The sequence below is a fragment of the Microcaecilia unicolor genome, chromosome 6 (assembly GCF_901765095.1).
Source record: "Microcaecilia unicolor chromosome 6, aMicUni1.1, whole genome shotgun sequence".
Taxonomy (NCBI): domain Eukaryota; kingdom Metazoa; phylum Chordata; class Amphibia; order Gymnophiona; family Siphonopidae; genus Microcaecilia; species Microcaecilia unicolor.
The window spans coordinates 54,816,021-54,829,786 of NC_044036.1; the positions used below are offsets into that span (position 1 = coordinate 54,816,021).

A 13,766-nucleotide genomic window follows, 5' to 3' on the forward strand; every position below is an offset into this window, starting at 1 on the left:
TCAAGTCCGCATACCAGGGACGCCTGGGCCAATCCGGACCCACCAGGATGACCCTGCCGGGATGCTTTGCCACCCGGTCTAGCACCCTGCCCAACATGGGCCAGGGCGGGAACACATAGAGAAGCTCTTGTGTCGGCCACTGTTGGAGAAGAGCATCTACTCCCAGGGATCGAGGGTCCCGTCCTCTGCTGAAAAAGCACGGCACTTGGCAATTGGCCGATGACGCCATCAGATCTAGGCTCGGCTGGCCCCAGCGCTTCATGATGTCCAAGAACGCCTGAGCAGATAGCTGCCACTCTCCGGGCTCCAAGGTATGGCGACTGAGAAAGTCCGCCTTGACATTCATGACTCCGGCAATGTGGGCCGCTGAAAGCTGCTCCAGGTTCGCTTCCGCCCACTGGCAAAGATTCATAGCCTCCTTGGCTAGAGGGGCGCTCTTGGTACCTCCCTGGCGGTTGACATAGGCCACAGCCGTGGCATTGTCCGACAGGACCCGTACAGGCTTCAACACCAGTACCGGGATGAACTCCAAAAGCGCCAACCGAATGGCTCTGAGTTCCAGGAGGTTGATAGACCACTTTGCCTCTGCAGGAGACCATAGCCCCTGCGCTGTCCTTCCCAAGCAGTGGGCTCCCCAGCCCGACAACGAGGCGTCCGTCGTGACGACAATCCACTCTGGGGTCACCAGAGGCATTCCCGCAGACAACTTGTCTGTCTGCATCCACCAGCTCAGCGCCTTGCGCACTGCTGGGTCCAAGGGAAGGCGCACAGCATAATCCTCCGACATCGGAGTCCAGCGCTGCAGCAAAGAGTGTTGAAGTGGTCTCATATGAGCCCTGGCCCAGGGCACAACTTCCATCGTGGCCGTCATAGAGCCCAACAGCTGCACATAGTCCCAAGCCCGAAGGGGAGAGGCTACTAGGAACTGGTCCACCTGAGCCTGAAGTTTGACAATCCGATTGTCTGGCAGGAACACTCTGCCCACTTGGGTGTCGAATCGAACTCCCAGGTACTCCAGGGACTGAGTCGGGCGCAGCTGGCTCTTCTCCCAGTTGATGATCCATCCCAGGGAGCTCAAAAGAGCAACTACCCGGTCCACAGCTTTGCCGCACTCTGCATAAGAGGGGGCTCGGATCAACCAGTCGTCCAGATAAGGATGGACTTGTACTCCTTCCTTTCGTAGGAAGGCCGCGATGACCACCATTACTTTGGAAAAGGTCCGCGGAGCAGTAGCCAACCCGAAAGGGAGGGCTCTGAACTGGAAGTGTCGTCCCAGGACTGCAAAACGCAGAAAGCGTTGATGAGGAGGCCAGATGGGAATATGTAGGTACGCTTCCTTGATGTCCAAGGATGCCAGGAACTCTCCTGCCTTCACTGCCGCTATAACAGAGCGGAGAGTCTCCATGCGAAAGTGCCGCACTTTCAAGGCCCGATTGACCCCTTTGAGGTCGAGGATAGGCCGGACAGAACCTCCTTTCTTTGGTACCACAAAGTAAATGGAGTAACGTCCCTTGCTAAGCTGACTTTCTGGCACCGGAACGACCGCGCCCAGGCGGATCAGATTGTCCAAGGTCTGCTGCACTGCCACAGCTTTGACCGGAGAGAGTACAAACCCGTCTTTTAAGGGTCGGCAGAACTCTAGTTTGTAGCCGTCTCTGATGACTTCCAGCACCCACGCGTCTGAAGTTATTGTGGTCCACTCGCCCAGAAACGAGGACAGCCGTCCTCCAATCTGCACTGGGGCGTGGACCAAGACCCCGTCATTGGGTACGAGACCCTGGGGGAGGACCGGAGGGAGCACCTCCGGGACGGCGGTCTCTGCGAAAGGAATGCTGCTTGGGGGAGAAATTCCTCTTAAAGGAAGAGGGGGCAGAAAAATCCGACCTGCCCGGGCGGTACCGACGGGCTTCCTGAAACCGTCCTCTGGAGGTACCGGGACGAGCACTAGCCCGAGCCCTGACCTCTGGTAACTTCTTGCCCTTAAACGTGCCGAGATCGGTCACGATTTTGTCCAGCTCGACCCCAAAGAGCAGCTTGCCTTTAAAAGGCAATCTAGCCAGGCGGGATTTAGAGGCGTGGTCAGCAGACCAATGTTTCAGCCAAAGCCACCGCCGCGCAGAGACTGTCTGAGCCATGCCTTTAGCTGAGGCTCTCAAGACATCATACAGCAAGTCTGCCAAATAGGCTAAGCCCGATTCCAGGGCCGGCCAATCAGCCCTCAAGGAATGATCCGAGGGGGAAGCCCGCTGAACCATAGTCAGGCACGCCCTGGCCACATAGGAGCCGCAAACTGAGGCCTGCAAATTTAAAGCAGCCGCCTCAAAGGACGACCTTAAGGCCGCCTCCAATCTTCTGTCTTGGGCGTCCTTTAGGGCTGTGCCACCTTCCACCGGCAACGCCGTTTTCTTAGTCACCGCAGTGATTAAAGAATCCACGGTAGGCCACAGATAGGCCTCACGTTCACTCACAGCCAAAGGATAGAGGCGGGACATAGCCCTAGCCACTTTAAGGCTCGCTTCTGGGACATCCCATTGAGCCGAAATTAAGGTGTGCATGGCATCATGCACGTGGAAGGTTCTAGGCGGGCGCTTCGTCCCCAGCATAATGGCAGAGCCAACAGGGGCTGAGGGAGAGACGTCCTCCGGAGAGGAAATCTTCAAAGTGTCCATGGCCTGTAACAACAGGTTGGGCAAATCCTCTGGGCTAAAAAGCCGCGCTGCAGAGGGGTCATCCGCTCCATCCGAGCGGGGATCTGTCTCCTCCAAGGAATCCGCAAAGGACCGTTGGGAGACCTCAGACACGCTTGCCCTCATCTACATCGGAGGAGACAAATTCCTCCAAGGCCTGGAAATCAACCTGAGGGCGTTTACCTCTGGGAACCTCAACCTCTTTACCAGACGAGGGAGCAGGGGCAGCGCTGTGCATGAGGAAGGCCTGATGCAGCAGCAAAACAAACTCGGGGGAGAAACCCCCCAGACTGTGCACTTCCGCAGCCTGGGCAACAGCCCTAGACGCACCCTCAACCGGCGCTCTCAATAGCGGGGGAGAGACATGCTGCGCATCCAAAATGGCGTCCGGCGCGAAACTCCGCGAAGGAGCCGCGCGGGAAGAACGGCTCTTAACTTTAGCCGCTTCTGTGCCGTCGCCCAAATTAAGGGCGTTCATGGCATTAATGTCTCCAACCTCAAGGGCGGCCCAAGAAGAAGCCGTCCGAGCCGCGTGGCCGGCCAAGATGGCGGAGGCGAGGAGCGGGGGATGGGCGTTTATGGCGGGAAAAACCGCCACGCCGGAGGAAGGATCGGGACATTCATCGGTCACGAAACTGTCACCCAACAAGGGCGAATCAGGCTTTAAGACCCCCGCATCCCCTCTAGAAGCGCTCAAGCGACCCGGGGAGCGACCCTTTGCGCCCTCGCCCTCCGACGCCATATGCCACGAGGAGAAGAATCGGGGAACCCCCTGCCCGCTATAAAAAGGTAAAAATTACCTGCTGTCCGCTCCGAGTTGTAACGACCTGGTGTCCCAGTGAGTAGCTGCAATAGACGCTTAAATAAACGTCGAGATAAACGCCTTTAAGGACGTTCAAAATTTTTTTTTTTTTTTTTTTAACGGAGCCAGCGGGAGGGGGGAGAAAAGGAGGGACCTGGCACCACCAGGTTTGCACTTGCTCAAAAGAGCCCTCAACCCCAGGCACTCAACAAACCTAAAAATTAGGCTTGGAGGCCTAGCCAGAGCTGCTGCTGTGTGTGACCACCACCTGCTGAGATAGAGAACATACTGAGGAGTTTCCGGCAGCACATGACCACATATAGGGAGGCAAAAGTTTGCTCTCTATCTCCACCTGCTGGTAGATGGACACAACCCACCAGTCTATGGATTGATCAGCTTGATGATATGGAATATACAATTTAGATGTTGAAATGCAAGCTGAAACCAAAGAAATAAAGGGTTAATTAAAATGTTTCACAGGTATACCTGGATTTATTAACAGCATAATCTTGTAGTAAGTTGAATGTTTCGGTTTAATGTAGTAAGTTCCTAGGCCTTTAATGCCCATTACAGATGTCAAATAGGAATTTCAATGACAGGTATCAACTCTGTGCTATGTGTAACACCCCTCAAAACCCCATAACTTTTTAAAAATAAATGAAATGGTTTAGGCATAATTCCTCCTCCTAGGGCTGCTGAGCTAGTAGAATATTTATTCCTTCTGTTTCACCTATTAGTTTGCTACAGATGTCTGAGCTGTTGGATAATTCCACTTCATCTCAAAGATGACACAAACAGAACTTCGTTATCCCAATGTGGTCTTCCATTTTGCTAGCTTTACAGAAGTACAATATGTATTCTCATACTAGCATTCAAACACACAGATCAGATTATTCAATTCATTTAGGAAAAATAAGCGGTTATCTTTCCAGTACAAATTTTTAACACCAAAGGAAATAAAGACAAGTGAAGCTTATGACATCCATCAGTTTACATTTATTGAAAAAAAAAAACATGAAATACAAAATAACAGTTGCTGATCACTCATATTACATACAATACTGTAAACCATTTCAAAAATTTAAGCCATATTTGGAAAGCATTCAATTTACCTCCAATCCAAGCTCCATCTGCCTAGGACACTGTCACAGTAGCCCTTTAAAGCCAATCTTCTTTTTATACACGGGCAGTTTCTGTAGAGAACATTATTTGCAGGACGAAAATGCATCTCACATGCATGTACAGCAAAAGTATGGCCAAATATGAATTTTTAGTGATAACCTATAAAAGAATTCTAAACCCTAACCACTGTCAGCTTATCTGAATTGCTTCAGTTCACACAAATCTGTTTTAGTTTATAGAATGCCAATGGAAATACACAGAACTCAAAATCTATAGGTAACCTGGCAAAATTATATATTTATAAAATCAGTATAAAAAAATGTACAAAAAAGGTACCCCCCTGGTAAGGTATGGAAAACTGCAAATTCTTTCAACTGAGACTCATGGTGAGTAATTTATACAACCTAAGATTTAAAAGATTAATTTTTACATTGACAGAAGGACAAGGTTTTCCCTTTCATTCTAAGAAGATCCTCAGGACCAAATTCTTTCCTGATTTAATCTGCCACAGGTAAACATTTCCTTTTGCAGTCACTGATCTGGCATGAGATTAAGTAGTCTTTGTCCAGTACATTGCATTACTGGTGTCAAGCTGTTAACTACTACTACACCTACTTAAAGTTGCATACATTGTATATTACTGATACACAACTATCTTCTTTCTTTTTTGAAGCTCCCTGACAGCTGACAGTGCAGCAACTATTTCTTCCATGTTGAACTGAATGAAGAGAAATTACTTTTCTTACAAACAATAAACTAGTCATTGATGTAATCTGCCCGAGTTACAAAATTGGTTCACCCCATTGTCTTTTGAGTTTTCAAAGTAAAGATATTGAGAAAAGGCATTCCTGGAAATAAGCAGTAAAATGTATGAAAGGGAAAAAAAGAATCTAAATATCTCAAATAGCAAAGAAAGATGTTCCTGACTATAAAATATCATGAATCTAACACTAAAGTCAAACAATTCACAAGAATCATTAGGTAGAATTTCTTTCCATGAAATAAAAATATCTAAAACGTGGTACTGAAAAGATAAAAAAACTAAAGTAGGCCATCTACTACTCACATGACTTCAAACGAAGCAATTATCAACATTTATGGTCAAATGAATAAAGAATGAAAACTGATCAGACAGGAAAGTTATACCCTACAGTATGGGAATACATTTCATATTCTTGTTTTGCCAATTTTACCTTCTACATGGAGCCCTTCTACGGTCCATGCTCATCGGCTCACCAATGGCATACACTCAAAGGATTCCTCCTTATTGGCAGTAACTATCTCAGGACCTGATTCTATGAGCTATGATTTGGTGCTTGCAGCATCTTCAGCACTGTGTGTGAAAATGAAGGCAGGATTTTTGAATATTTTTTTAAGTGTACAAATAAGCAGGACTTTAAAAAAAAAAAAAAAAAAAAAGGATCAGCACATTTCAAAAGCTAAAGCATGAACAAAAACAGATGCTGCTGCTTTCTTTAAGCTTTTCAATATATCAGTGTGCCATTTAAAATCAACTAAACATTTTAACCTATCAAAATATAATGCAGAATCAACATAAAAACAGAAAATGCCAATTCCTATAGATCACGAAAGGGTTAGTCATAACATTTCCATAGTGTGCATGCACTGTTAGAAAAGCACTACTCTTATTTTCTCCACTGCTATCCGAAATCACATTAAGTATTTCACTTCTACTGCATGCTTACATTTCCTCCGATTGCTTTTGAAAAAGACGAACTATCAGTCTTATGGTTAAGAGACAACCATATGCTATGCTTACATAATGCCTACCAATTTTAAAAGTGTTTATCAAAACAAATATTTTGTGAAGGCTGTTGAAATTTCTGACCTACCTATATATGCCTATACCCTAAAACTTGAAGTTGAAAACAACAGGGAAAAACAAGGATTTACTCAGGCGGTTTAAAAAAAAAAATACACTGCAGCAGTCCACTTAGCTGTTCTATCGCTGCAACTTGAATATACGTTTTCTCAAAATATTATCTGAACAAAGTAAATTTAAATGTTCCACTGTAATGAAACCAAGAGTAACAACAATTGGGCAAAACATGAGACTGCTTTGGATTATACAATCACAGATTTCTCACAGGGACAACATTAATGTACTGTATTTATGTATACACTTCCTTAGGTTGTGCTTACCTGTGGCATTTTTGTAGCAGAACCTAAGTGGAAGGTCTGGGAAGGCACTGTGAAGTATAAATATTTTCACTGTTTGCATTTTAAGATATCAGACCTGAAATGAATTAAAATCAACAGCCTCCATGTGCAAATTCTGCTAACATAAATGAATGCCATTTTTGGTAGATGTCACTGTGAATTCAACTGAAGCAATCAATGACATGCAAAAATATTTGAAATGGTTAATTTTTAGATATTCTACCCTTCTGAAGAACATGCTTTGCTAGCTGTTAAATTTTTCAGATGTATAGCTAAGGGACCACCAGAAACTGTTACCAGCTTCAACACAGAATATTCTAGAGTTCATGTCTAGATATTAACTAATATAATTTTGTCAGCCTTAATGGACTACTAGATATAGATTCTTTCTATGCACTCTGCTTTCAAAAAAGCTATCAAAGCAACAAAACTGGTGCCCCCCCCCCCCCCCCAAATGACAGAACTTCTATACATACATATGGAATACAAATGTGTCTAAATTTGTCTCCAAGCAAAACAACTTCTGCATCTAATCAAAGTTCCACAACTGAAATTTAAAACAAATACGCATATTTTCATTTACTGAAAATCATGACACTGCCTTTGGAACACCAGTGAAATATGCTATTGCTTTGACAAACACAAAACAGGCATTTACTTTCATCTACAGCTAAACATTTCAAATACTTACCCATAAAGCCTAGATAATCATGTCTACTATATATTTGCAGCTATTAGCACTGTAATTCCAACATAATATTCACACAAGTTATGGCATTTACATTATGTGGAACATTGACAAAAAGATACTGTTGCAGTTTGTCAATCTTATTCTGATGTACTTACAGTGCAATGCCCCTTGAAGGAACACAATCAAGGATGATATAGAGCACAGTCCTCCTCACCCCTACAGAGCTAGTTCTATACTGGCTGGATCAAACCTGCACTTCAACAGACAATGGCAAGATAGACTGTATTTGTATTTCTATCACAGTATATGCAAAGAGCCAGCAAATATGAAGAGAGCAAACAATGGATTTCATCAGAATTTCAATACGGGCATAAAAAATGGTTTCACAAAGGCAAACCAATATAAAAGCAGTCTAACTTGGGTGATTTCTTTTTAACAAACCAGCTCATCTCTGCTATATAAGCTTTCAGCTAAAGGTTAACCCAAGCTCAAAGCTGAATTTTCATAAACGGGAGAAAAAATATAAAGCTTACTCTTCACTTTTCTACACTAAATTTCTTAAGACAAAAAAAACCTACAAATGCCTCATATATGATCCCTGAAGTTATATACAAAACACAAACCATATGAAAACTGGTCAGAGTCATTCTGAAACGGAGGCAAAAAAAACATTTAAAAAAAAACCAAAACAACAAGCAAAACACAAACAAAAAAAAAATAAAATAAAAAGCCAACACAAAAAACTGTTAAAGGTTAAAGCAAGACAAACTGGCCATGTATAAAGAAAATTTCATTGTTAATGCTATGAAAAAAATGCTAAATTTCCAATACACAAACATGCATTTTTTTCTTAAAAGCATATATAAACATCAGCACTACTTAGAATGAAATGGGCTACAAAAAAACAAAAACAAAAATCCCTACAACTACAGCTAACTTTACAGGGGAAAATATGCCAAAGAATGGTTTTCCAAAATGTGGGGCAGATTGCAAGAAAAAAACTGAGTGTTAAATTGCTACTAATAAAAATAAATCTCAGGATTTCTTTTAAGTCACATATCCAACTTACCAACACAGGATGTTTCATATTATTTATTGTAAAGCACAAAACAGGCATTTTAAAAGTGATAAAGTATACATTGAAAAAAGTACATTTGTATCACAAAGCATTGACCACATAATAGTTGCAAATACATTTGCTGGAATGTGTACATCTACACTAATACTAAAAACAAACCATTTGTTTTCATTTCTACACAGAAATATCGCCTCCTATCAGTAGTGATAGATATTTGTACATTTTCAAAACACTATTTTTAAACCAAACAAAATTAAGATCTTCATCAAGCCGTCTGCATCCATACATTTAACAAAGGTTTTTTTCCCCACACAATGAAGCAAATACTGTATTGTCCACTTCTTATTATTGGCCCTGTGCAGAAGAAATACATAAGAGATATACAAAAAGTTAACATGAAAATCCATCAAAACCAACTTACTCAGGAGTGAATCCTAGAAAGAAAGTTTGGTTTAAAAAAAATGCTGATAGCACCTGGGCATGTTTTCAAAACCATGGTTGGGGGGAAAGTGGTAATAAAAAAAAAAAAAAAAAACACGACAAAAGTGCAATCCAGCACTCAAAATTATCCAAGTAATTATAACCCCACCTCCCGACACAAAAATCATTTATCAGTCTTCAAACAAGAATTGTGAAAGATACTATAGCATATACTTGCAAGTAATATTTTATACCTGCTGTGCTGGAGGGTGTTGTGGCATTCCTTGTGGACTTGTCTGAGCATAGTAAGCAGCCTGCTGTCGGTAGTATTCTGCCCATGCTGCACTGTAGTCTGGTTGACCAGCAGGAGGGGCTGCAGCACTGGGAGCAGGAACTGCTTGACCTAAAAGAATACAAGTGTTTCAATAAAAATGTATAGTAGGGCAAAGTCAAGCTCATGGCACCTAAAGATAGATGATGTAGGCAAATGGAAAAACCTGAAGGGTAATGTTAAACCTACAGCCTAAACCAGTAGAGTATCCAAGTAGTTTGAGAAGTAGACAAAACTAAAGAAATCATGGTTCAAGTTCTACTGACCCCTCCTTGTGACCTTAAGCAAGTCACTTCATACTTCATTGTTTAAAGTACAAACCTAGGATTGCAAGCCCTCTGGGGATAGGCAAATACCTACTGTACCTGAATGAAACTCCTTGAACTATCAAGCAAAAAGGTAAAAGCTAAAAAAAAAAAAAAAAAGTAAACTATGCCTCATCTACAAGCTGCAATTAAAAAACATGCAACTAAAAGATACTACTAAAACGCAAAAGTACGATTATTTTTGCATAGCACCAATCATGATTACGCCTCAAACAAGCAGACAATATCTTAAACCTTGCATTCAAACCAATGAGAATTAAATGGTACAGAACAAAAAGCCCCATCTCCCAAAAGATAGCGTGCCCCTGCCCCTCCCCACAATCAAGGAATCCACAATAGGGACAGCTGAAGAATCAGATTACCATGGAATTTCAACTTGTCGCATTGAGTAACTACTACTTATCATTTATATAGCGCTACTAGACATATGCAGCGCTATACACTTGAACATGAAGAGAGAGTCCCTGCTCGACAGAGCTTACAATCTAATTAAGACAGACAAACAAGAGATGCAAGATAAAAGGAACGGAGTCTGGAGTTAGCAGTGGAGGAGAAGGGTGCAGATAAGAGAGATTTACCCAGTGAACGGAGTTCCCGGGAAGGAATGTAGGGAGAGATGAGAGCGGAGAGGTACTGAGGAGCTGCAGAGTGAATGCACTTATAGGTCAATAAGAGGAGTTTGAACCGTATGCGGAAACGGGTAGGAAGCCAGCAAAGTGACTTGAGGAGAGGGCTAATATGAGCATAACGACCCTGGCGGAATATTAGTCGTGCAGCAGAATTTTGAACAGATTGAGGAGGAGAGAGATGGCTAAGTGGGAGACCTGTGAGAAGCAAGTTGCAATAATCTGAGCGAGAGGTGATAAGAGCATGGATAAGGGTTCTTGTAGTGTGCTCAGAAAGGGCGAATTTTGCTGATATTATAGAGAAAGAAACGACAGGTTTTAGCAGTCTGTTGAATATGTGCAGAGAAGTAGAGGGAGGAGTCGAAGATGACCCCAAGGTTACGAGCTGATGAGACAGGAAGGATGAGAGTGTTATCCACAGAAATAGAGAATGGGGGAGGAGGAGAGGTTGGTTTAGGGGGAAAGATAAGAAGCTCAGTCTTGTTTATGTTTAGTTTCAGATGGCGCCGAGACATCCAGGCAGCAATGTCAGATAGGCAGGCTGATACTTTGGCCTGGATTGAGATCAAAGAACACCCAACTCTAGTGATTCACAACCACCTGGAAGGTGTGGACACTCAATTCCTATTACCCCAGATACAGAATATTCTGGCTGAGAAAATTTGCTTGCACATTGTCCATCCCAGCTATGTAGGCCACCAAGAGACTGCATTTTGCCCACATACAAAACAAGCTAATCTCCTGTACCATGGATGCCTCCCTGCTTGTTGATATAAGCCATTGCCACAGCAATGTCAGACAAGACAGACCACTGCTGCTCACAGAATCAGAAAAAAACCTCTCCAATGCTAGCCGAACAGCTGTTGATGGATCCAGCAGCCTTCCTGATTTGTCCATAATCCCTGAACCATCTGCCCTAGCAGTGCACCTCCCAACTTACCATATTTGCATCAATAGTTATCATCCAGTTAGGGGTTCTAAATCCATGACCAGAAGCAGATGCCAAGGGAACCTCACAAGGAAGCCCTCTCCTGACCCCAGAAGGGGAAGTTGAATTTCATCCTTCTACAAGGTTGACCAACAACATAGCAGCATTTGGTGCTGCAGTCTCATAAGAACTCTCACCCAGGGACCCAGGCCTGCAGAGCAAAATATCTTCAGCTGCAAGCACAGCTTGCCCACTCACTCCTACATCAGAAAAGACCTGGTCCATTTCAGTAATGTATCAGACTCCCAGATTCTCAAGGGACTCTCTGCATAGTACACCACCCAATTGAGGGCCCTCCAGTATCTAACGTACTGATTGGAAGCCCTGGCACTCTCCTCCAAATCAGCCCATATCAGATAATCATCCAAGTACGGGGATGGACTCCAATGTCTTCCCTGCAAAGAAAGGCAGCTGTTACCACAACCTTGGAAGAAGTTCTCAGCACCGTAGTCAAGCTGAAGTAATACCCAGAACTGACACTGCTTGCCAAGCATGCAGAAATGGGTGCTCATCCCAAACTGAAATGTGTAAGTACACTCTGGACCAGTCAAAGGACGTGCAAAACTCCTTTCCTGACTTCTGCTATGATGGAACATGTCTCTATGTGAAAAATCATGGCATGGGGTAGGGAGGCACCAACTCCCCTGAGGTCTAGGATGGGTTGAAGGAACTTCCTTTTTTTATTTATTTTTTGCATTTGTATCCCACATTTTCCCACCTATTTGCAGACTCAATGTGGCTTACAATAATACATCCTAACAATCGTCAATCAAGAGTAGATAAAACCATTGGTTACATAAACAACAAGTGTAACATAATGGATAAAATCAATTCAATAAATCAGAAAACAGACGGATTAAACAATTCGATAAATCAAAAAAACAGATTCTCTAGTAAGTAATGATGTGTTGGAGTTCCTGTCATTGATTATTATGGTAAGTCTTGTTAAAAAGGTTGGTCTTTAGTGATTTTCGGAAGTTGATAAGGTCATGAATATTTTTTACGTTAAGTGGTAGTGTATTCCACAGTTGCGTGCCAATGTAAGAAAAGCAGGATGCATGAACTAGTTTGTATTTTAAACCTTTACAACTAGGGAAGTGGAGTCCCAAGAATGTACGTGCTGATTTTTTAGCATTCCTGGGAGGTAAATCAATAAGGTCTGACATGTATATATTTGGGAACGACAAAATAGATGGACTCAATTTTGTCACTGCTCCCCCAAGGGGACTGGCACAATGGCCCTCACCTAGGGAAGGTGGTGCAGTCATCTAGTGCCACCCTTTGAGTGCTGAACTGAAGGGATACACCATAAAGGCACTGGCATTCTGCTCTTTCAAAATCCGAAGTGTGGCCTTGTTGAATTAAGTCAAGCAGGGGTGGGCAACAGCCCACCCAGCAGCAGCACACACTTTCTGATGGGGGATCCCAAATCTTGTCAGCTGAAGACTTCAGCGTTTTCCCCAGGGCTTTTTTATGCCTCTTAAAAAAAACAACCCAAAAACTGAGATCTGGATAAGTCAGTGGGTAGACCTTCAATGGGAAAATTAGGTGCTTACCCTTGGTAATTTTCTTTCCTTTAGTCATAGCAGATGAATCCATTACAAGTGGGTTGTGTCCATCAACCAGCAGGAGGAGATAGAGAGCACTGAAAAACCATAGTGCCTCATGGCTAGCTAGCTCCATCTGCCTCTTCAGTATTTGAAGCTTCCAAAGCAGTGTAACACTGCAAAGCATAACAACATGAACTTTCCTCACAGCGGATGAACGCCCCAAAACTGGAGCTATAACTCAAAGGAGAGAATGAACTCATCCCCCTGGAGGGAATGAACTCATCCTCCTGTAACAGAACAGAAATCCTGAAGACTGCTTTCCAACTTCTCCCAAAGAGGGAACATATCTACAGGAAAAACTGAACATAAAAATAACATGAATCTCACAATGAACCACTGAGGGAGGGCTCATGGATTCATCTGCTATGACTAAAGGAAAGAAAATTACCAAGGTAAGAACCTAATTTTCCCTTCCTTGTCATCAAGCAGATGAATCTATTACGAGTGGGATGTATCAAAGCAATCCCTAGATAGGGTGGGAACAAGCCACACCACGCGCCAGCACTTGTGCTCCAAAATGCGCATCTCTCCTGGCAGCCACATCCAGCCTGTGTCAGGCAAACAAGAGCTTAGAAGCCCAAGTAGCTGCACTACATATCTCTTGAAGAGAGAGTGCTCCAGTTTCAGCCCAAGAAGAGGAAATCGCTCTTGTGGAATGTGCCTTAAAGGCTTCAGGCGGAGGCCGGCCAGATAGCAGATATGCTGAAAAGATAGCTTCTTTGAGCCAACGGGCTACAGTGGCCTTAGACGCTGGAGACCCTTTGCGCGGACCTGACAAAAGAACAAAAAGATGGTCAGAGGTCCTGAAGGTATTTGACATACGCAGATATTGCAACAGAGCCCTTCGTACATCCAGAAGGTGCAACTGCTCATAGGCTTCTGGAAACTCCTCTTTAGAAAAGGA

The 13,766-nt window shown here is 43.5% G+C and overlaps 1 protein-coding gene across 3 annotated transcripts in view; it reads right to left on the bottom strand.

Annotated features, from left to right (window-relative positions):
• Positions 1-8,560: 8,560 nt before the first annotated feature.
• The window catches only part of FUBP1 (far upstream element binding protein 1), a 238,211-nt gene continuing 233,005 nt past the window's right edge, over positions 8,561-13,766 (bottom strand). For all 3 annotated transcript variants that reach the window (XM_030206527.1, XM_030206528.1, XM_030206525.1), the window contains 2 exons: positions 9,236-9,384; positions 8,561-8,915 (listed from right to left, as the gene is read on the bottom strand). In XM_030206527.1, the coding sequence (XP_030062387.1) occupies positions 8,907-8,915; positions 9,236-9,384 (158 nt within the window). In that variant the 3' untranslated portion in view covers positions 8,561-8,906. The remainder of the gene's footprint in view (positions 8,916-9,235; positions 9,385-13,766) is intronic.